Consider the following 23966-nt stretch of genomic DNA (forward strand, 5'->3'; position numbering starts at 1 on the left):
TCTGGTGTGATTAGAAGTGTTAGTCATTACTGATCAGATAGCCAGTCATTGAAAGGTTATTATGAGTTGTATAAATACTGAGTTAAAGTCATAGATTATTGTGAACTGTCACTTTCCGTCTAGGTACTGATGCTGTCCTTGTTCCATTGACCAGGATGGGTGGTAGGGAGGATATGAGTCAGTGGGGTCACGTCTTTGATTTCCAGTCTATACTAAAACAAGTTCAACATTAAAGGGTCTAATTTGTCAGCAACAAGGCTTCTGTATTTGTTCGTGCTAGGTCATTCCAAGGGGTTTACCAAAACTTGGAAATTATCCATCAGTACTTACATCATTTCATAGTCAAAATGTCTGCTTCATACCCTAATGAACAACAGTTTTGGTGTAGTGTGTCCCGCCTCTTCCTGTGTGGAAAAACTGTGTCCTGTACCATAGGTTATATTTGGGATTACACTTTCTCAGTAAAGTACAGATTCTAGTACTTTTGTTGGGTTGAGTCCCATCAGGATTCAAACCCACACCCTCTCTCAGTGCTGGCGATTAGGTGCCTAACTCTGAGGGTGTGGGTTCGAATCTCAGATGGGACTCAACCCAACAAAAGTACTAGAATCTGTACTTTACTGAGAAAGTGTTATCCCAAATATATACATATGTTACATTTGACCACTGTATAGATGGTAATTTGTATTTGTGTCATGTAAACTCCAAATAAATAATTATATGCTGATATATTTTTGTGTCCTCCAGACCTGACCTGGGCTACAAGTTGATGGGGGAGCAAGTCAGTCACCACCCTCCCATCAGTGCCATCCATGTCTCCTCCCCCAAATATTCCTTCCATGGATCCATCAACCCCAAACTCAAGTTCTGGGGAAAGTCTGTTGAAATCAACCCCAAGGGAACAATCACGTTAGAATTAAAAGAGTAAGTACTTTTTTTGTGAAGTGTGTAAATATTTTTGCATTCAGTCTGCAGTATTCAAAGTCTTTGTGATATCAAAGAATTGCATCTAAAATTTAAGTGACATAATTTCTTTCTACAACTTTACAGTATATGTTCACCTGTGAAGATCCGGGTTAGAATTGGCCTTCAGTAACCCATGCTTGTCGTAAGAGGCGACTGTGGTAAGACGGGATCAGGTGTCACACTCTGACTTGGTTAACACATCATCATATCCCAGTTGCATAGATTGATGCTCATGCTGTTGATCACTGGATTGTCTGGTCCAGACTTGATTATTTTCAAACCGCCGCCATATAGCTGCCAACTACAGTATATATGTTGTTTAATAATAACAAAAGGTGACATTTGAATATGTTTGAGTTATTGTAGTGTGAAAGAGTTGTATGAAAACTTGTCTTTATTCTGTGCTGTATAGCATGATGCAGTGTGGTAGATACAAAAGAGGTGGAACTCGGTGTACTCCTCCGTATGTGGTTTAATTCCTTCTTGGTCCAAACCGCCTCCATGGTGTACTGGTCAGAGCGTCCGCCCGGAGAGCGGAAGGTCGCGGGTTCGATCCCCGACCGCATCATACCAAAAGACGTTAAAATATGGTACTTGTTGGTCTCTGCCTGGCGCTCGGCATTAATGGGTACAACAAGGACTGGTTGACTCGGAGTCAGTATAATGTGTCTGAGTGGGGTATTCATGCTTCACTGCGGCATGGTATCTCAGTGGGCTAGCACTATAAAACCAGCTAAGTCTGGGCTAGTACAAGCAGCCGCACATACACATACACACGCATGCACGTCGTCATATGAGCGAAATATTCTCAAGTACGAAGTAAAACCCAATTTCACCTCACCTCACCTTCTTGGTCCAGAAAAGTTTACAAGAAGATTATCTCCCTTTGACCATCATGATGTTTCTGGAATGCTTAGTTATTTTTGGTCTGTTTTCCTTACAGACACAACGAGATGTATACATGGCAGAATGTCAACTGTTGTGTGCACAACATCATTGTGGGCAAACTCTGGGTTGAACATGTGAGTATCAGAACAGACAGGTTTGTTGTAGACAGTGGGGAATGCTCCAATAGAAATATTGGTGAACCGTCACTGCCCACTTGCACAAAGTGATCTTAACACCGCAATGATCGTAACTCACATACTCTTAACAAAGACTTAAGGTGGTCATAACATTAAGATCTCTTTGTGCATATGGGCCCAGGACCTCAATGACATTTCACCAATGTATTTGTTTCCTGTTTCATACTGTTGTTGATTTCATGGTCCAAGGCCCGTTTCACAAAGCTATCCTAGTGCTACAGTTGGACCATTTCACAAAGCTATCCTAGCGCTACGACTGTCGTAACTCCAATACTGTAACATAGACTTACGACAGTCGTAGCACTACGATAGCTTCGTGAAATGGGACATCAGACATCTGGGCCCCTGTTGCTGTATTGTAATCTAAGATGCTCATTTGGAGTTTGAATCCTGATTTCTCCCAGATCCTGATTTTCGGTTTATCAGCACCATTTCTTGTTGGTTGTTATAATTATCAGAACCTGCATCACCCTTGGAATATTTTCACAATGCAGTAAAGCTGATCTCAACGATGTGGTTGAAATGACATCTGAATGGTGTGGTAGGAGGTTCCAGGGACGTGACCACTGTCCTCATCTTCTTGTTTCTGTTTCCAGTATGGGACAATGGAAGTTGTTAACCACACCACAAAACACAAGGCTGTCCTCAACTTTAAACAGGGAGGCTGGTTCGGTAAAGATCTCCATAAAGTAGAAGGCTTTATATTTGATTCCAGGTGAGCAAATTAATCCATTGTTGAATTACAGTGATTTGTTCCACACTCACAATTGATCTCGGGAGTAGCGTGTTGGCCTGTAAATATGCGAGTCCGTGAATATAACAATGTCTCATGTTCCAAACAACAAAGTCACTGAACCACCTAATACTTAAAGTCACCTATTATGGCAATCACATTTTCCCATGATGGTTTTTGAACGAGTGTTTTATGAAACTTACGTCACATAGGATTGCTAACATAAATGCCGTTCTTGTCAAGGTGGCCGTCATCCCAGCAATACAACCTGTTAATGCTATACAGCATATAACTAGTTATTTAGAACATGGTAATTGACGATTACAAATTAATTTTAGAATGGCTCACTTGGCAATAATTACAACAAATGAGAGTTATCTCCCCTAGACTTGTGACCACATTCAGTTGACCACATTCCTGTAGATAAGAGAGTGAGTTTAGTTTTACACCGCTTTTTATCATTCCGCTTTTTAGCAATCTTCCAGCAATGTCATGGCAGGGAACACCAGAAATGGGCTTCACATATTGTACCAATGTTGGGAATCAAACCCAGGTCTTTGGCGTGACGAGCAAATGCTTTAACATAAGGTTATCCCACCAGCCCTTCTGTAGATATGAGCATTCTTGAATATTACTTCAAGTGTGTCCTGACGGTTTCAGTAAGAGGAAATGTAAAGCGATGTACGGCAACTGGGTGCTGGGCATGTACTCCTGTGAGGCAGAAACGTATGAGTCCTTCATCAAAAACACATCCTCCAACTCATCTCCCAGCCATAATGCATATCCAAAGGTGAGTCCCATGACAAGCTACACGCTGGTTTCAATAGGTCTTAAATGTTTGCAGTGCAGACTTAAAAAGAACATAAACTTGGAAGCCCTAAATTTTACAGAAAGAAAAAGTCAAAACTCACTTTTTTTGATGCTGAGAGTAAACATCACTTGTACATAAAAAATGATCTAAGGGGTTTTCATATGACACAAACCGATCTATTTTCCAATGATATATCATCATTAAAAGTCCACTTATCATGACTGAAAACATCGATTGAAAGCAATCTTTAAGGTGCTTATAAAAGATCCTGTACAATGCATTCCTTTACCAGCACCTTCTAACTGACCGGCCAAATTATCAAACCCATTAAACCCAGTCATTATTTGCTCAGTTTCCTACTTTGCATGGTGACATCAGGCAACATGAGATAAGTCCATAACTCTGTCGATTTATGATGTTGAAACACCTGTCCACATTTTAATAGTATAGTTGCTTTCTGTTCTGACATTGAAATAAAGTAATAAGATTCTTATACATCAGTTGGAATACACACTTTGAGCTCACAAAGGCAGTTAATTCAGTGGCTCAAGTTATATGTGAATTATGTTTTATTGCCAAAGAAATACTTACTGAATGTTCAGCTGTGGCACAATAAAGTAACTGCAGTAATATGAGTGAGTGAGTGAGTTTTGGTTTTACGCCGCTTTTAGCAATATTCCAGCAACATCACGGCAGGGGACACCAGAAATGGCAGTAATATGAACAAATTGGGTTTGAGTAGTATAAACTCGGAACTCATAGTGAAGTTTAGTGTCTGTGAAACATATTATTAGAGCAGCCCTCTTAGAAGAAGAGAATTAAACATTGATTTTCAGTTGCCCATCAATCAGGATTGTTTCTGTTTTTGTGTAAGGTGTTATCATGATGAGTTTCTTGACCTTTCAAATGCAAGAGGTTTAATTCCTGCCAGAGTTGACGTCCAAGGGAGATAACCATGTCAATCACAATTTTCACTATTCTTCCATTCATCACCATTGATATAAGGAGAAAATGAATTGCATTGGAGCACTATCAATCTTATTTGGCCTGTTCTGGATTCTAAATGTGTCTTTACAGGCAAATGGTGCATCGTCATCAAAGGGTGCAGGTGATGATGTAGCAGACGACATTCCAAGCAAAAACTTCCAGCCATACGATCTGGGTCTGCCTGGTCAGGTGACCTTGTGGAGAGCCAATCCCAGGCCAGAGGACTCTCATAAGGTTAGCAGAAGTAATCCCAGACAGGCAATTTATCAGGCCTACCCAAAACACTTTCTCACTGTGCAGAAAAATGCTGAAAAGTCCACATTAATCGTGGAAATAGTAACATAAACATAATACGAAACGAAACAGTAAAAACGGCAACTTTAAATCGCTAAAACTGGATTAAAAACAAAGAGCCTGCAACTTCGATTTTGCGCTCTGCGCACATGGTAGAGGAAGTTTTGACCGCATGTTGACATTTTCCAGCCTGGACAAAAGTTGCATTCCCTTTTAAAGTATTTCTGTTCTGTTAAATGGCACTTATCATCATGATACTTGTGTGCACACTTGTTTAGTTTACTTTCATGCGGATGAAATGATTGACAACTGTGATTGTAGACTCATCAATTATCTATCACATACATTAGAGAGATATCTGAGGACATTTCCAAAATAATTGTCAATTATTACTGATGAAAGAAACACTTTAAAGCAGGATGTGACAGTTATTTTTCAGTGCAGTGAACACCCTATGCATGTTGTGCTTTCAGTACTTCTGTTTCACTTCCTTCGCGATGGGGTTGAACGAGCTGCTGGAGAGGATGCTGGACCGACTCCCGCCCACAGACTCCCGACTCAGGCCAGACATGAGGCTGATGGAGGATGGCAATATTGGTGAGGCTCCGACTGGTAGACATCCAGATATATCGAAAGTTTTGTTGGACTAAAACATAGTTCATTTCCTTTGTGCAAAATTCTTAGCTTTTCGTCTCAGCATTAAAAATAACATTTAAAATTCAGGATGTTACAAAAGGTTTTTTTCTCAAATGTCCCGTATGGAGACTTGTCAGATCTAGTATTAACCTCTGCGCTAGTGAGTGTGTAGGCATCCAAATTCTATATATATATACTGAGTCAAACAAGAAACTTCACAAAATGTAATTTGAAAAATAATGAATAATTTTTCTCTGATGATACATCTATGTATCCGAAATGGGATCCCTATCTTTCGACTCTAGAAAAACGTTAGCAAAACCCACTCAAACCCATCCATTCGTCGTGCAAATGACGTTAGTGCCAAATCAGGTTTTGCACGTGCAGTCGATCACGTGATCTTCCTATCGAAGTTTTCTTCATATGCACGTGTTTGCATTGGCCTCAAGAATTGAAAAAACACTTTTAAACCACAGTTCTAACGGTACTTGAAATGCCACGATTGTCAAATGTGCAAGCGCGTGAAAGTGCCGTTGGCATGTTGCAAGCGGGAAGATCAGTTATTGACGTCGCAAGAGCAATGGGATGCAGCCGTCGTACTGTGTATGACTTGCGAGGTCGTCTACAACAAACTGGCACCACTTCTGATCGCCCAAAGGTCGGATCGTCCACGTGTGACGTCCACGAGCAGAAGACCGTCAAATCGTCCTACGTCACCTACGTGACAGATTTCTGCCGGCTACACGAACCAGGGCTGAGATGTTTAGAGGTCGACTGTCCCCACAGACCATTCGAAATCGGTTGCGGGCTGCCAATCTCCATTCTCGGCGTCCATATCGTGGGCCAATATTGACGCCGTTTCATCAACGTCAGCGTCTGCTGTGGGCCCAACGTCACCTCCGATGGACCCAGAGAGACTGGAATCGAGTCGTCTTTAGCGATGAATCCAGGTTTACCCTCAGATTCGCGGACGGCAGGCATAGAGTCTGGAGACGACGTCGTGAACGGTATGCCCAATGTTGTGTACAGGAAGTCGACAGATTCGGGGCGGAAGTTGCATGGTGTGGGGTGCTTTCTGTGGGAACAACCGTTCCGACTTCTGGTCATCCGTGGAAACCTCACAGCTGCTGCTTACCGCGACCAGGTGCTCACCCCTGAACTCGTTCCTTTCATGGCGGCTCATGGCCCAGGTCTACAGTTCCAGCATGATAATGCTCGGCCGCATACCGCGATGTTGACATGAAATTTCCTTCAAAACGCTGGAATCAGCGTCATGGACTGGCCATCGAGGTCCCCTGACCTTAATCCAATAGAGCACGTTTGGGATGCACTTGGGAGAAGGCTTCGTGGTCTTAGGAACCAACCTCAGAATTTGCAGGAACTTGGCTGCCTTGCAAGAGCAATGGCGCAGAATCCCCAACCACGTGTTCACAAGCATCAGGCAGTCGATGAGGAGACGGTGTTTGGCAGTGGTGAATGCGTGGGGCAGCCATACACGATATTGAACTGAGAAATTTCGCATTTTTATTCTTGTGACTTAACATTCTGTATACCCATGTTTTGGAACAGCGGTGTAGCCTAATGGAACTGATTATGGCACTGTCAGTGTATCAAGTACATCACACAGATCTCAGCAATGAAATAATAACAATTTAACCATCTTACCATCTCTTGTTCTTTTATAGTGCCCTGAAGAAAGAATGTGAAGTTTCTTTTTTGACTCAGTATATATATGAGCAGTGTTTAAAACTCCCAAAATTCCAAGCCAGACAGCCGGACTGGTAACTTTAAAAAAATTACCAGTCCGGATACAAACTGGCCTGTCCAGTTTTCAACAATGAAAAACTGTGACTGCCATTTCCAACTGTGACAAGCTCCATTCACTGTTTGTAAGCATTGCACTTCAACTACAGAGCACTAACAGGCAATGCAACGAGTTTAGGTAAACTGAGAGTACATGTGTTGTGATTGGTTATCGTAACATGAACTTTCCAATCGTAAATAGTTGAACATAATTTTCTTAATACCTTAAACACCTCAAACTTACGACAAGAGAACCTGTCTGATATTATGAAATATTTACTCTTAGGGGTAAAAATATCTACCAGGCCACCGGACAGGCTACTTTTGAAATTTGACCGTCCGGTATGAAAATAGACCGTTCCGGACGGTTGGGCAGGCGGGAATTTTAGACGCTGATATGAGCTAGCATATTATTCAGAGCATGGATCCGGCATCTCTATTTGTACATAAAACATGAACCGATAGAATGGAGATTAATGACAAGGCTTTGTTGGGAATACTTTCATGTGAGTCCTTCTGTCAACAGCAGGATTAGCTTAAGTTCACTTCCCACACACAAGTGCAGTAGCACTTGAGCATGATCCTGTCACCTGAGTGATCGTAACTCAGACTTACTACAGTCGTACTACGATCACGTTGTGGAACAGGGTTCTGAACTCACATGTCTCTGCCCTCACAAGCTTCATTTTGACTGAGATTGGTCATTATACCCTCATGCTTGGGAGGAAGAGTGTTATGTTATAAAATTGAACTGGTAGAAAGGTTGTGCTGAATTCCTGTCTGCCTTCAGATGCAGCAGCTCTGGAGAAGAATCGCCTGGAGGAGAAGCAGAGAGCAGCCAGGAAGGACAGGAAGAAAACAAAGAAAGAATGGACACCACGGTGAGTGACTGGTCCTGTGTGGTATGTAATAACATCTAGCACAGCACTTTCATTGTTTCCAAGTACACTCTGTAGTGTTCTAATGTAGGATTACAATAATCACAACAACTGTCAAAACACAGCAACCGTAATAATTACTATGGTCATTAAACAACTATTTTACATTTATAGACATTTTATAAAGTTCTATTCAAACAACTGTGCTGTAAACAATTCTTAAATATAATCACTTGTCATAGCATAAAGACCTCTATGTTGAACAAGATCTCAAGCTAATTCCTTGGAATTAGGAACATTGGGTTATTTCTGTTGTGAACTGATAAATCAGGCTCGAATATTTACAGAGCACCACTATATACAGTCCGTTTGGCTCAAAAGCGGACCGATGAATTGCAATTAGCCAGGTGTTCGAGAAGCACGTTCACAGACAAAGTTATTTATTCATTAACCTGTGCTGTGCCGTCTCCATCCGTTCTCGAACACCTGGCTGTCCCTTTCTCTGCACTCCTCCCTCGTAACAAATAGTGAACTTCGTCAATATTTTAATGATAGATTGTTAAACAACTTTTTTATTTTTAGGACAAAATTTCTGCAAAAACCTCACAGAGTTGGTATGATGTTTTGATTATGATCAGCGTTTCATTGAGTATTTTATGTTTATTAGTTTTCGAGTTAGATTGCAATTCATCGGTGCGCTTTTGAGCCAAACGGACTATAGCTGGTATATTGTTGAGGGTGGCGTTAAGAAACGGACCAACAACAAAGATTAAATATGACAAACAGTCCTAGATCCTGACTCTTCAGCTGACTGAGCATCAACAGCTGATCCCTTATTTTGTATCCATTAGTAAATGCTTGTTTTTCTTCTCCAGATGGTTTGAATACACAGTCAATCCTGCAACAGGGAAGGAAGACTGGATGTTCAAGGGAGACTACTGGCAAAGGAACTGGACATCATGTGCCGATATATTCTGATTGTTCGTCCCAAATAGGACCTAGGTGTACATAGAAGACTACCACTAGAATATGCAATAGCTGTACATATAGACTACAGACCTGTAGAACACCAGCCTTGGGCGATCATCATGATGGATGTACCTAGAATGTGATTGTCCTGTATGTGTTATCATTACTGGCAAACTGTTGTCTCCGATTGGATGATTTGTCTTCTTGTGAATTTTGATTGGATGATTTACAGGTGATCAGTCAATGTGGATTGTGGTCTGATTGGTTGATTCTTTTTTTCACAGAAGAATGTGATTGGTTGTGTGAGATGGTGATTGGTTGTTTAAATCTCCGCTGATCTGTGATTAGACGACTTTGAAGCCACTGATTAGTGATCAGGACACGTAATGAAATGGTACCCATTAAGGTGCACAAGGCCGCAGCTAAATGGTCGTACAAGCCAAAAGATCTGGATACTGATGTTCTAGAAGAATCTTCGAATTACATTCGGTGAACAACAACAGTGATATCTTGTCACAGGGATGGTGTATGATATTTATTTTAGTTTGAACTGCACAGAAAATGTGTAAAATGCCTCATGGATCCAACAGAAATATCATCACATGAAATACCATTTCACCAACACCTATATTCAGTCTTCATAATCAAGAACAAATGTGTATATAAAGTCTGTAATGGAAACCCACTGTTATTCAGGTATACCGTTATATATCATTGGCTTATCAGGATGAACATGGCTGTTCGATTCCTGCCTAAGTGATCTTGTGTGGATGGTTTATAGGATGTGGAAGATGTATATTGGCAAAACCATGCCTATGCTTATGCTGTCTTTGTTACTGTAGACTTTTGTAAGATAATTATCACTTTCAGGGATTGAATTAACATTTTAAGTCTGTTAGACATAGTTTCCAATAACGTCTTTGAGTGGCATTTTAGTTGGGGGCATACAATATTGTACAAACTTATGGATAACCACCTTCACAACGGTACAAGAATCTGTATCGAAATGTCGCTCTCATGAGATAAAGAAGTTGTTAGGGACCGTTCATAATTTATGGCTAGGGGGGATGATGATGATTTGTATGGAGAAGCATGTACAATGTGACTGACACCCCCCACCCCACCCCCCTAAATATTTTTATGTACAAAATTGATGACCCCTACCTCCCCAGAACAAATTGGGTTCCCCTTAAAACCATCATCACCCCCAAGCCATAAATTATGAGCGGTCCCTTATCCATAAAGTTTGTTCAATATTATAGTTTCCAATACATATGAGAAACACCCCAAAAAGTTCAAAAATTACGTTCTAGGGATGCCACGATACATCGATACTTTTTCTAAGACGATACAGTTTTCGATACATTCAAAACTGTATTGATATTTAGTTTTGAAAGTATCGGTTTAAATATATTTATGTATCATTTACATTTTGCAATTGTATCATGTTTTTATGTTATGAGAGTTATAAATGATTATTTTTCATGCACAAAGATGGGAAATTAGAACTTTTTAATCTCTGAGAATCAAAAATGTTGATCTTTTCATGGACAGTTATAAAATATGAAATATTAATGTTCAAAATGTAACTAAATTTACACAATAATGCCGCGAAAATAGTGATACATGAATCGTGACATGGGTATCGATTCATGAAACTGATGTATCGTGACATCCCTATTAAGCTCGTTCTGTCAAGATACCTGAAACATTTGGGGAACTTATTCCAGTGTTTAAAGTAAAGTGTACAAGTTAAGGGGACATAACCCAATTGTTAATGCTTGACATGTTATGGAAATACATTCGAATAATATAGCAGCATAGAATACAAGAACACCATTAAATGTTGAACGCTTTGTTATTGAGTGAAGTTTCTATCCATGATATGCCACAACAATAGTAGGGACTTACAATAATCAGAGGTTTGTAGGGACTTTTGATGATTGTGGCAATGTAAGGACGTATGATGACTATTACAAGAGCAGAGACCACATATCGATATATGTTCTCTCATTATAGGAACCTGTGATTATCATACTACAGTATAGACATTTAATGAAAGCAGCTTGGAAGGGACTTGGTTGTAGCTTATTAGGGACAATTATCATTGTACTGTAGGGGCTTGCATGAATGAAAACCTTAGGGATTTACACGATGATTTACAGTGAGACTTGCAATGTAGCACTGTGAGGTTTTAGTGAATAGAGGGAAAGGTGCAACTGAACAAATTGATGTTGGTTTTGAAATGATCTTGTATGGATGGTTGGTGTTTGGTTGAAAATATTGAAATAATACTGGCAGATGATGATTCCAGATTAATCTGTCCGTGTATGTATTGTCTGCATAATACCTGACCTAAAGTTATTATTAATATGGACAGGGTCCATCATGACTGACAGAAGAGCAGCTAGAAAAAAATTGTGGCTACACCCTGGCAGTACATCTGTCCTTGTAGTACACCCTGACAGTACATGTGTCCTTTTGGTACACCCTAACAGTACATATATCTCCATAGTACACCCTAACAGTACATATATCTCCATAGTACACCCTAACAGTACTTATGTCTCCATAGTACACCCTGACAGTACATCTGTCCTTGTGATACATCCTAACAGTACATATATCTCCATAGTACACCCTGACAGTACATCTGTCCTTGTGGTACACCCTAACAGTACGTACATCTCCATAGTACACCCTAACAGTACATATATCTCCATAGTACAGCCTAACAGTACATCTGTCCCTATGGTACACCCTGACAGTACATCTGTCCCTATGGTACACCCTAACAGTACATACATCTCCATTGTACACCCTAACAGTACATATATCTCCATAGTACACCCTGACAGTACATCTGTCCCTATAGTACACCCTAACAGTACAGCTATATCCATAGTACACCCTGGCAGTACATACATCTCCATACTGCACCCTAACAGTACATATGTTCCCTGAGTACACCCTAGAGGTACACCTGTCCTTATAGTACACCCTGGCAGTACATCTATCCTCATGGTACAGTCGGGAAGTACATCTATCATCTGAGTACACTCTGTAGATCTATTCCCATAATACACCCTGGCAGTACTATTCCCTGAGGTAAAACTACCCTCATATTTCACCTGTAAGTACATCTTTTAAGTACACCCTGGAAGTGAATCAGCCCCGATGGTACATGTTGATTTGAATGCTTTGAAACATTCCTACAATGTTGATTGTAACCGTTGTTCCACCTTTCTCTGACATACACCCTCCTTTTGTGTACACCTATGGCTGCGGGCACTTCACATCCCTCCTTGTTATTTACAGTTTGAGGGAGCACTTCCACCCCCTTTATATGGAACACTCTGTGGAAGCATATGCAATTTAGTCACAAATGTGTCTGTTGTTTTCGTAAAGCATCGAAATATTTAGCCGAGGTTATACCCATCCTCAAATAGCCTGGCTCCTCACGGTATCAGTGTTCAGTATATCAACTGTTGTCCTACACACAGTTAAAATTGTTGTGTTGTGCACAGGAGAAAGGTTGGGCTGTTGCCTAGGAGAAACCTTGGGCCATTCCCAGGGGCTGTTCCCAAGAGGAACCATTGGGCTGTGCCCAGGAGAAACCATTGGGCTGTTCCCAAGACAAACCATTGGGCTGTTCCCAGGAGAAGCCATTGAGCTGTTCCCAGGAGAAACCATTGGGCTGTTCCCAAGTCAAGCCATCAGGGCTGTGCCCAGGAGAAACCATTGGGCTGTTCCCAAGAGAGAACCATTGGGCTGTGCCCAGGAGAAACCATTGGGCTGTTCCCAAGAGAAACCATTGGGCTGTTCCCAAGACAAGCCATTGTGCTGTTCCCAGGAGAAACCATTGGGCTGTTCCCAAGACAAGCCATAGGGCTGTTCCCAGGAGAAACCATTGGGCTGTTCCCAAGAGGAACCATTGTGCTGTGCCCAGGAGAAACCATTGGGCTGTTCCCAAGACAAGCCATTGTGCTGTGCCCAGGAGAAATCATTGGGCTGTTCCCAAGAGAAGCCATTGGGCTGTTCCCAGGAGAAACCATTGGGCTGTTCCCAGTAGAAACCATTGGGCTGTAACCAGGAGAAACCATTGGGCTGCTCCCAAGAGCAACTAGATTAACTGAGTCAACCATTGTCCTGTACCCCTTTCCACAAAGCTGTCATGGTACTCCAGGGTTCATAGTGCTCCTGTTGAAGTACAGGAGTAACACTGCTCATGGATCTGGGTTATTGGTGAGCACAGCCAGTATATGTGAGAATGGGTAAAGATGTCTTGTACATATCAGTCGACGGTGTTGTTTTGTATCATGGATAAGACTGTCAAAACTAATTGTATTGAAAGGGATTGTATTTAATTATATTTTGTAAGAAAAGTACTTCAGATCCCCATTTTGTACTGATGAAAAACAATTCCTACTTGTATGTCAAAGTTTGTCTATCTGATTGACCAATCAGAATCAGTTTCTTTCCCAGTCATGGGAGAATAGCAATATCACTTCACGTGCTACATATATGGGGAATCAAACTCAGATCTATGGTGTAATGAGCCAACGCATTTACCACTCTTGACAAAAGGTCGAAAAAGAGACATTGATACTTGTGGCCGATAAGAACGTGAAATGTCATTGAAATGTCATGCCCTTCATTATCAGTTGTAAAGTTAACAGTCAAGAGATGGTCCCAACCAGTACTAGGATACCAGCCGGTGGGGTAGCCCAGTGGTTAAAGCGTTTGCTTGTCACATCGAAGACCCGGGTTAGATTCCCCACATGGGTACAATGTGTGAAGCCCATTTCTGGTGTTCCCCTGCCGTGATGTTGCTGGAATATTGCTAGAAATGATGTGAAATCATATTCACTCATTCACTCAAGACTTATATTTGTATGTTTCTTTGTTTGACATCACACTCTGCAATATTCCAGCTATAGGCAGCAGCTTGAGAAATAGAAAAGATTGGACAAGACAAACATATGACTGATGTTATGAGCACCATGCCACTCTATTGCAGTACAATGAATCCACAGTCATCATCGAACCTGACCAACCGATCCACTCAACAATCTGTTAGGACAAACATTGTTTCTGTATGGTCAGTTTTAACCCAAAAGGACAGGTGCCGTATGAGGCAGATAGTTAGCTTGTCATGCTGAAGGCCTGAGTTTGATTCCTCAGAACGTTTGATCTGCATTTCTGAAAGCAATGCTCACTCTCTGTCAACTGCACAAGCCTTGTCCATGTATATATATGTCATAGGCCATGACCAGACACTTGATGTTGTATTATCATGGGCTGCTTGGTGTGGAGCTGGTGTGAATGAGGTGTGCGTCACTCTTTGATATGTCCACATGTGTTCTGGTAGATGTATTACATTGTACATGTCTTAGACAGCAGCCTATCACAAGATCAGTTTGGTAGTTTGTATGTACCAACATATATGTTATAGCTGGCTCAGGTATTTTGGAGAGTTCACCACCCTGGTCATGGATCACCAGACTAGCAAGAGATCAGGTATTAGCTCAGGTGGTCGGGAGAGTTGCACCACACCTTGTATGGCTGGGACGGGTCCAGATTTTCTACACAGGTACCCCAACCCCTGTTACCCCAACCCTGATACCCGTTATGTTAATTCCTGACATCAAATTTGTAAGAAATGGCAATATATTCTTCAGGTCGGAAGGTAAAATTTTGATTTTTTTCAATATCCTAACCATGTATTATATTCAAAACAGGTGATCGTAAATTATGTCTAAATCTTCAAAGGCAATACAACCTTTTTATCATAAAAGAATACCATATTACATTGTTTAATCTATTAGTCACATGATCATAACGGGTCCGGGTATTGAAACGGGTACTGTAAATCTCGAAATTTTGCGTCACAATATTTTTGCGAGTACCGACCAATATTCGTTTTTGCATCATGATATTTTTGCGACTTGCCTAATTTTCAAAACTAGATTGCAACTGAAAGTACCCAGGTCCAACTCATTACCCACCCGTCTGGGTATCCGGGTTACCCGTCCCAGCCCTAACACCTCATCACACTGTTGTGGTAGCTCTCACAGATGTTCTTAACAAAGCTGTGGCAGTCTAGTTAAATGCTCAGATTCAAATCTTGTAGAACAAGATGAAGTTAGATATAAATATATATAAAGTAGACTAAATGTGGATTCAGTCAGGGTGTTGATATATCTACATGTCAGACTTATTTACCCGTTAAATCATGTCTTTGTTGAGAACATTGTTACAGCATGGGAAATCACTAAGGAAGACTCTTCTTGACTACCAAACATTTATACAAAAATACAACTGCCCAATTGTTCTTTCACGTCTTCACTTTTCAGGTTTTTCTTGCAAAACTCTCAAGCACAATATGTTGACACAGGACTAAGGAAGCCCTCCTTTTTGCAGTGTTTAGGCTTGGCATTACCCAACTTGGCACAAACTGTACATGAGTTGCCTATGAGGATAAGATTCATTTTATTCAGTCTTCAAACTCAACAGTCCTCAAAATAATGGTAGGGGCATTGTTGATGGAATCAATAGTGTAAGGAAGGAAGGTAAAACAAACGTATGTGTAGATTGTATTTCCGTGTTGTCATGCAATAAATGACAATAAAGAAGGGCAGACTTTTCATATGACTACAGTTATCTTTAACTTCGTTCCAGTAGTTTACCATTATCCTTTGGCTTGTGTAGTTCACTAGTCACTCCAAAGACCCGGGTTTGATTCCCCCTCATGGGTACTATTTGTGAAGCCCATTTCTGATGTCCCCTGCCATGATTTTGCTGGAATATTGCTAAAAGCGGCGTAAAACTAAACTCGATCAATCGGCTTGTGGGGCCAAGACATTCTCTCTCACCTTATAAATGTAAGCAGCAGTTATCTCCCCTTTGTTCCATGATGCAACAAGGTGAAGTAAACAAAAGTGCTACAACAACCATCCATTTTTTCACGGGAAATGAATTGTTATCTCATGTTGCATTTATCACACAATGCACAAATGTTTCTATGATTGTTATGTTGTGTATAGAAGTATTGTGAGAGAATGTCAGTTTTGTGTATGTATGTTTATGTTCCACATGGAATCAAATATTGTATATAGGAATGAATGGGTTTAGTGATTGTACCAAGTTAAAGTTGATAGGACACAATATATCCTGGTATTAGCATTGCGTGTACTTGATGTGCATTCCATATATGGCAAATAATGATGTCACATGATACCACTGCCATGACACTGATAAAAACTTGCTGTATCATTGTGACAGAAAACATTTACACTGTACAGAATCTTGGTTAAGAAATAATATTAATGATTTTAACATTGAAAATCTGCATATTCAGTTATGGTAATTTAAATCATATTTGGTCTCTCTGTAGATCTTATAGCATTACAATTTTTGGAAAACCTCTTAAAGATAGAGAAATTGTTAAGTATCCTGACTTTCATTACTTAAAAGTCTTAGTAAATGTCATGTTGTAAAACTTTTATATTGTATTATCAATGAATATTCCTGATGCAAGGTACAGTTTTAGCTCACACTATTGTTAATGCCTATGAAATGTGGTTTAGTTTATTTAATGTGAAATAGGTATTTCACTGAGAATTTTTGTTCAGTTTTGCAAAAGGTATCATTACCCCAATGATTGTCTTCGTGTGTCGCATCAGCCATCTTCAGTTTATCCACAGTACCTTCTGGAAAATTATACACATCGATACGCAATATATATTTATGCTTAACACTACACAGATATTGAAAAGTAGATTGGTTTTCACTGTAATCAAAAATATCTGAAAAATCTGTTTATAGGTGTAAATGTATTGTTAGGTGTGGTGGTGAGGGGTGGTGGTACAGTGGGATAGAAACACACCTACGTTTGTTTCTGATGACTTGTTCCTAAGAGGGGACGAAAGTGTCAGTGGTGGTTTTACTGAGTCGAAAAAAGTATGTCTTTTTCTATCGTGAAGTCTCTCATCCTCAGCTAGATCTCACCAGCATGTTTCCTTGTGTCAGCAATGTGTCAGGAACACAAGCCTCAATGGGTTACAATATTGTCGGGGGGCGGTGGGGCAGCCTAGTGGTTAAAGCGTTGCTCGTCAGACCGAAAACCCGGGTTCAAATCCCCACATGGGTACATTGTGTGAAGCCCATTTCTGGTGTCCCCCGCCATGATGTTGCTGGAATATTGCTAAAAGCGGCGTAAAACCAAACTCAGTCAGTCAGTACAATATTGTCGGGAACACTAGTCACATGCTTCTCTGTATGCACCTCACACAATCCCACAGATACATGTCAAAATGTACATAGATCATATTAAAATACTGCCATAGATACTTTCGTTGTTATCTTTGTCATAGAGGTGTTTCAGACATACTATACAGAAAGTACTTAGTTATGGGGCGCGGTGGGCAAGCTGGCTAAGGTTTCAGGCTAGTAATCCAACGAGCTTTGAGGTGCCGGATCGAGCCAACCTGTGACGGATGTAAAAATGGGCTGGTGCAGACTCTTTCAGTGTTGTGCCCTTGTGTACAGTACACAACCCCTGTGCACTTAAAAGAGCCCACGAATCCGTTGGTATATGACCAGATGGTGGCCACATGAATATGTCAAAAAGTAGTTAGGGTTGTCTGAACTTGGACAAAGTGATGACTATGTGTCCCAATCACCCAGCTGTGAATAGGTACCTCGTCAGGGGAGAATAGCCATGAATCACTTCTAGTGGCTGCAAGAGTTGTATGCTCCCCAGAGAGTTGAGATTGAAACTCAGAAGTGCCTATGGACTGACATCCTATGATCGAGGAAAAACACCACTCTTGACAGCCTAGCTGGAAAGGTATATAAAGAGATTATAATGACCCGGATTGATAACTAATAATAACGATAAGATATCGTGACATATTGAATGTCCCGGATCTTAAAATGAGCATATCTTGGACATGATTGCCTTTCAGGGATCCTCCTGTACAAGAACCTTGCCCATTTAACAGTCAAGAGATGGTCCCAACCAGTACTAGGACTGCCCCAGCAGAGGATCAAGGAGGCTGACAAGGGGCATGAGGAGGATAGTGCTGGCTGTCATACAGTCACATTGGGGTTACACTCGGTATTAACCTTGAATCGTTTAAGACAGGCAAAATGAATTTTGAATGTTCACATTCACCAATAAATTCAACATTAAACATTCGATGGCCATACTTGTTCAGACATTGGATTTTTGTATGAAAATTAGTGGGTTTGGGTTTTCTTAAATGATCAATTATCAATATAAAATCAATGTGGGTTCCAATCATGTTGTCGTTTTTTATGAGTCAAAGGATTATACCGGTCAGAAAAACTTGTGTTTTTCCATAGTGGCCACCATGAGAAGTTTAGTGTACGTGTTGTGCTTAATTAAGTTCTTTGTGTATACTTGAGTCTTTCTGGTAGCAGTGAGCAAGGCTTGAACAGTACATCACTTACATCACTGAGGGTCAGCTGGATGTGGAATTAAAGCCCTTGGTGATGCAGATCTTCCCCTGTCATGAAACCCAGGACCACATGTAAGGTGCTCGCGAACATGGAAATGTGTTTGAGGGAGACAAAGAATTATATTTCAGTCACTGTAGCATATGGGAATGAAGACTTACAAATCGATTGGGAGCTAAATGTTTTTGGGAGGAGGTTACCAAAGCCAAGTGAACACATTTAGCATTGTGAAACTTAAGGTTATTCTGAATCCCAAACTAACAACTAGACCAGCACTATACAATATGATGGAGTGTCATCAAAACTGTTCTGCCTAGAGTGTTATTGTTACATCAATCACAACCTGCCTGTTCAGGTGATATCATTAAAGGCTGATTATGTGGGTCAGTCATCATCAATCATCAGATTGGTAAACAAACAACCCAATTACAGAAGTGTTTGGAACAAGGTAGCAGGAGGTAAACTGTGAATTCATGTCTAAGGGGCAGATAGTGTTGTATTTTCCCGAGAATTGAACTGCGGCATATTGATCTCGGAGAGATGCACCAGTGTTGAGTCTATAGAAACAGTAGAGTACAGTGCATGGGCGGATCCAGGAATGGTTTTATTTTTTTTTTTTGGGTGGTGTGTGTTTGGGTGTTTCAGGGGCTCCGCCAACCCCACCCCCAAATCTTCAATGTGGTCTTAAGTCATTTCAAAAAACCCTGAACACCCTCTCTGGATCCGCCAATGCTGTGCTTTGGTTGATCACTGGACTCTCTGGTCCAGACTCAATTTTATACAGACCTCCGCCATATAGCTGGAATGTTGCTGAGAGGTGCGTTAGACAACCAGCCAACTAACCCATCAAGGATTGGTTGTGTCAATCAGGTGAAGTTCTGGGGCTAACCGACTCAATGAAAATCGTTAAAACGGTCATGTTTTCAGCGTTTAAATAACGATTCTTCTGAAACTGGTTTGTTCAAGTGCTTATCAAGTGGACATGTCTAAACATGACTGTCTGTTAGACTCATTGAACTGACGCAAACAAGTTGAAGTCGACTTCGAACTTTAGTTCTTGAACTTCGGCATTATCTGACATAGTTCATCCGTGAATTAAGCTCTGTCGGCGTTATATATCGGCTCTGCTTTAATTTCGGAATGAAGTTTCTTACAAGGAAGACGCTTGTGGACTGACCATCAAAACTTGTATAAATGAGGTCAAACTATGTTCTTAAGATTAAAACAACTTCAGGTTTTGTCGATGCCTCGGTAACCTATTATCTATTTTAGGGATTCGTTATGGATAGCTTCGATAATGGCGCAGCTGACATTTTAAAAATATATCTTTGAAGTTCAACAGTGTTGACGGAATGAAGCCATTATCGAAGACTTTGTTCAAATCACAGATTTCCCCTGATTGTTTATGCTTTCTTGCAAGCGGTCCTTGCAAATAAGCTGACAATTCGTGATGTAACTGAAATACTGCCCCATGTCGTGTAATTCTCACATCACCAACTACCATCTTCCACGGAATACAGACAGTGCTGTGTGCTGAATGTACTCAAATGTCGCCTCATGTCACTGTTGACCTTGGAGTGATTCTCTGCACTTTTCTGCTGAAGACGCTTGGTTTAGCAGGCCCAACTGTTCGTTCCTAATGGTACAGACTGGGAGGCTACACCCTTTGTTTTGTTTGTTAGTTGTTTTACGCCGCACTCAGCACCATTCCAGCTATATGGCGCCGGTCTGTAAATAATCGAGTCTGGACCAGGCAATCAAGTGATCAACAGCATGAGCATCGATCTACACAATTGGAATACGATGACAAGTGTCAACCACGTCAGTGAGCCTGACCGCCCGATCCCGTTAGTCGACTCTTACAAGCATGGGTTCCTGAAGATCAATTGTAACCCGGATCTTCACGGGTAACGTTCTCATGGAGATAAAATACTGAAGACTGAGGTGCCAGAACCATTCATGTTCCAGCATTTCTGAGCTGCCAACAATGTGATCATGCATTGGTATCAAACTACACCTCGACATGATAAGTCAGTAAACCATTCTCATCATCGTGTTCTACCAAACAGTACACACCGCTATATTCTGCTGATAGGCATGGCATAGCTAAAATAGCACCCGTGAAGATCCGGGTTAGAATTGGTCTTCAGCAACCCTTACTTGTCGTAAAGAGGGACTAAAGGGATCGGGTGGCCAGACTCGTTGACTTGACATATAATGGTATCACGACCACGTGTGTACGTCACTGGACTGTAGTGGTGGTCCGATTAATTGAAATAATCGAAGATTGGTCGCAATGACTAAACGACCAAGCAATCAATCATGTTTTCTCGTAATCGAACACAAACAATTCTGTTACACTTGTTTGCATTAAAAATATTTTTCACAAGGTTTGTTTCGTCTGTTACATTTCATAAGCACTACGAGCTCGTTCCAAGTCATGATTGAATTTATCTTAAAGACGCCAGGATGTTTATGTTCCTAACATACTAATCATTCTTTAAAGATGTGAAATTTGCAAATGCATTTTGTGCAAGGTGCAAAATAAACCCCCCAAAACCCATGTTTTTTCCTAGATTTTTTGTGCATTAATACACACAGTTAGGCAGATTTGGTAAATGACGCTAACCAATTATTTTCGATGATTGATCGGTTGTAATGAATCAATCATCAATTATGAGATTTTAACCAATTCCCAACACTACTGGACTGACCGCCGTCATAAAGCTGGAAAATAGCTGCGTGAGGATGTAAACAGCAAACACACAAATAACTTTTCTAAACAAACTTTCCAGCTTCTCATATTCAAGAACAAAATCATTTCATCACAATAACACATTTATTCCACCCGCGAAGCAGTATCACATTTAATAGCACCATACAAACATACTATATATATGCATTTTGTCTGAAAGATATTGAGCAAGGTAATAACACAAAAACGCATAGGCATATTGGTGTCTCATTATCACACAATGCTACCGGGGGTAGGGCTGCAGGGTCAGGCAGTGTATGGAGTCTATGCAATATCATAGGGGGCGGGTAAGGGGACTCGAGCACCAAGGAGGGGATGATGACGTCACATGTACTTTACATAATAATCATCAAAAATGGAATATGCAATACTCTAATAGCAAATTGTCTTGTCTTGGTCTTTTCTCACACTTCACATATACTACTCACCTTTGATAGGGATAATCAGATGTCATTCTATTTATCTAATACTTGAGAGAGTGAGTGTGGTTTTACGCCGCTCTTTGCAATATTGAAGCAATATCAAGGCGGAGAACACCAGAAAAGTGCTTCACACATTGTACCCATGTGGCGAATCGAACCCGGGTCTTCAGTGAATAGAATCTGGAGAAGGTAATCCTGTGATTGAAATAGTGAACAACGACGTGCGGTACGATGCCATCTACCCATTAATCAAGTCTGTTCACCATATCCATGCACGAGTCACCTTTCTTGACAAACAAGGCCGTCCGGGAACAAGTCTATTCTGGACTCCTCGCTGTGGTGAAAATGTACAAGATGGATTGTGATCAACGCCGATGTAACCACGATGACATCTAAATCACACCGACACACGCGAACGCTTCAACCACTAGGCTACCCCACCGACCCTTCCACCAGTGAGTATGGGTTTACGCCGCTTATAGCAATGGGCTTCAAACATTGTACCCAGATGGGGATTCGAACCCAGGTCTTCGGCGTGACGAGCGGACGTTTCACTGGGCTACCCCGCCGCCCCTTCACATGGGAGAAACAGTCTGGATTACATGATGGGAAGATAAACGTATCCCTATCAAAAGAGGAGTGATATACTACTCAGAGGTTAAGGGACATCCGACTCTATCATATAACTACAGCGAATGTGTTATGCCATGAAAAGAAGCGGCTTTCTTAGACATATTTTGAGTGATATACATATGCAGGATTGTCCGAATGCATTTGATTCTTTAACGTGTGAGACTAGTTGTAGGACAGTGCCATGTATTATAACTAATGTGCTAGTATAACCAATCACCTTAAATGGGTCTATCATCAATTGGTATAATAATTGCACCTATGCGTAGCATTGCTTTAAAAAATTGTAAGCTACGCATGCATGATCGTGACTTGTATTACTAAGACTAAATTCTTATCACTTATATATATCACATAAACCGTTCGCAAGACATCATATATCTGCAAGGTTTACCCTAATTCAAACAAGTCATAATTTACATAGTAGTCAGGCGTACCAAAACAATCACAATAAACAGAGTTACGTCTTGTCAGAAACCTATTTTCGTCAGTTCCACTCACGGCTGATTGGTCGGTTGGTTGTTGTTTAACGAACACACTCAGCAATATTCCAGCTACATGGCGGCGGTTTGTAAACAATCAAGTCTGGATAAGAGAATCCAGTGATCAACAGCATGAGCATCGATCTACACAATTTGGATACGATGACATGTGTCACCAAAGTCAACGCGCCTGACCACCCGATCCCATTAGTCGCCTCTTACTCGACTCAAGGGATGGCCGGACCGTTGGTCAACACCATGGCCATTCATCCTCCTGTATTTCACCATGATCATCCCAAACTTGCTTTACTTCGGGTTTTTCTCCCACATCAAGTATGCACATGGTGGTATATCCTGTTCAAAGCAGCGTCGACCCAAACTCAATGTTGACCACAAATGAAGCGGGATTTGTTTGGACTGAGTGGGTGTGGCTTTACGCCGCTTTTAGCAATATTCCAGAAATATCACGGCGGGGGACACCAGACTGACTGACTGACTGGGTTTGGTTTTACGCCGCTTTTAGCAATATTCCAGCAACATCACGGCGGGGGACACCAGAAATTGGCTTCGCACATTGTACCCTTGTGGGGAATCGAAGCCAAAGCTTTAACCACTAGGCTACCCCACCGCTCCGAATTTGTTTGGAAGTGATATGAGAAGTTTACGAGGTTAGAAGCCGCGGAGTCCTACATCCATTTGCGTTACAGTACTTGTGTAAGGGTCGATATACTTTCTCTTTGTAATCAGAATGATAATCATCTCCTGGGCTGACACGATACATAATGACATCTTAAAATTTGTAAACACTGAGGTTCGGTACCACTTTGCAGGGACTTGTTAGCGAGGGCATATTCATCCTCTGAGAACTTCCTTTCAGCTTTTTTACCGAAACCAGTGAACGATGAAAATCAGTAACCCAAAACCAATGAACTCTGAATGACCTTCACCCACACGTCGAGCTGCCAATCTGTCACTAGTAATAGAATCAATAAATGACATAGACTATCAACTGAAGCATTAAATTCATAACAT

The 23966-nt window shown here is 41.0% G+C and overlaps 2 protein-coding genes across 2 annotated transcripts in view; one reads left to right on the forward strand and one right to left on the reverse strand.

Annotated features, from left to right (window-relative positions):
- The window catches only part of LOC124291416 (oxysterol-binding protein-related protein 2-like), a 105089-nt gene extending 95482 nt beyond the window's left edge, over window positions 1-9607 (forward strand). Inside the window, exons 13-20 of the mRNA XM_046728404.1 lie at window positions 748-924; window positions 1910-1988; window positions 2648-2766; window positions 3445-3574; window positions 4673-4816; window positions 5350-5473; window positions 8106-8196; window positions 9069-9607. Of these exons, the coding sequence (XP_046584360.1) occupies window positions 748-924; window positions 1910-1988; window positions 2648-2766; window positions 3445-3574; window positions 4673-4816; window positions 5350-5473; window positions 8106-8196; window positions 9069-9171 (967 nt within the window). The 3' untranslated portion in view covers window positions 9172-9607. The remainder of the gene's footprint in view (window positions 1-747; window positions 925-1909; window positions 1989-2647; window positions 2767-3444; window positions 3575-4672; window positions 4817-5349; window positions 5474-8105; window positions 8197-9068) is intronic.
- A 3263-nt stretch (window positions 9608-12870) lies between these two features.
- Window positions 12871-23222, reverse strand: LOC124291403 (major prion protein-like). Its single transcript, XM_046728387.1, has 2 exons — window positions 23157-23222; window positions 12871-13245 (listed from the first exon to the last, which is right to left on the reverse strand). Exons 1-2 carry the CDS (start codon window positions 23220-23222, stop codon window positions 12871-12873), a joined length of 441 nt encoding a protein of 146 aa, XP_046584343.1.
- Between the last annotated feature and the right edge of the window lie 744 nt (window positions 23223-23966).

This window comes from Haliotis rubra, unplaced genomic scaffold, assembly GCF_003918875.1.
Source record: "Haliotis rubra isolate DU_JTF1 unplaced genomic scaffold, ASM391887v1 Scf490, whole genome shotgun sequence".
Classification (NCBI taxonomy): Eukaryota; Metazoa; Mollusca; class Gastropoda; order Lepetellida; family Haliotidae; genus Haliotis; species Haliotis rubra.

Bases quoted from the DNA above. Each gene is read 5' to 3' on its own strand.
- LOC124291403 (XM_046728387.1), bottom strand. From the start codon at position 23,222: ATGGTGAAATACAGGAGGATGAATGGCCATGGTGTTGACCAACGGTCC. The intron at 13,246-23,156 runs GTAAGAGGCGAC...TCCTGGTTACAG, and splicing joins CCGGCCATCCCTTGAGTCGA to CCCAATGGTTTCTACTGGGA.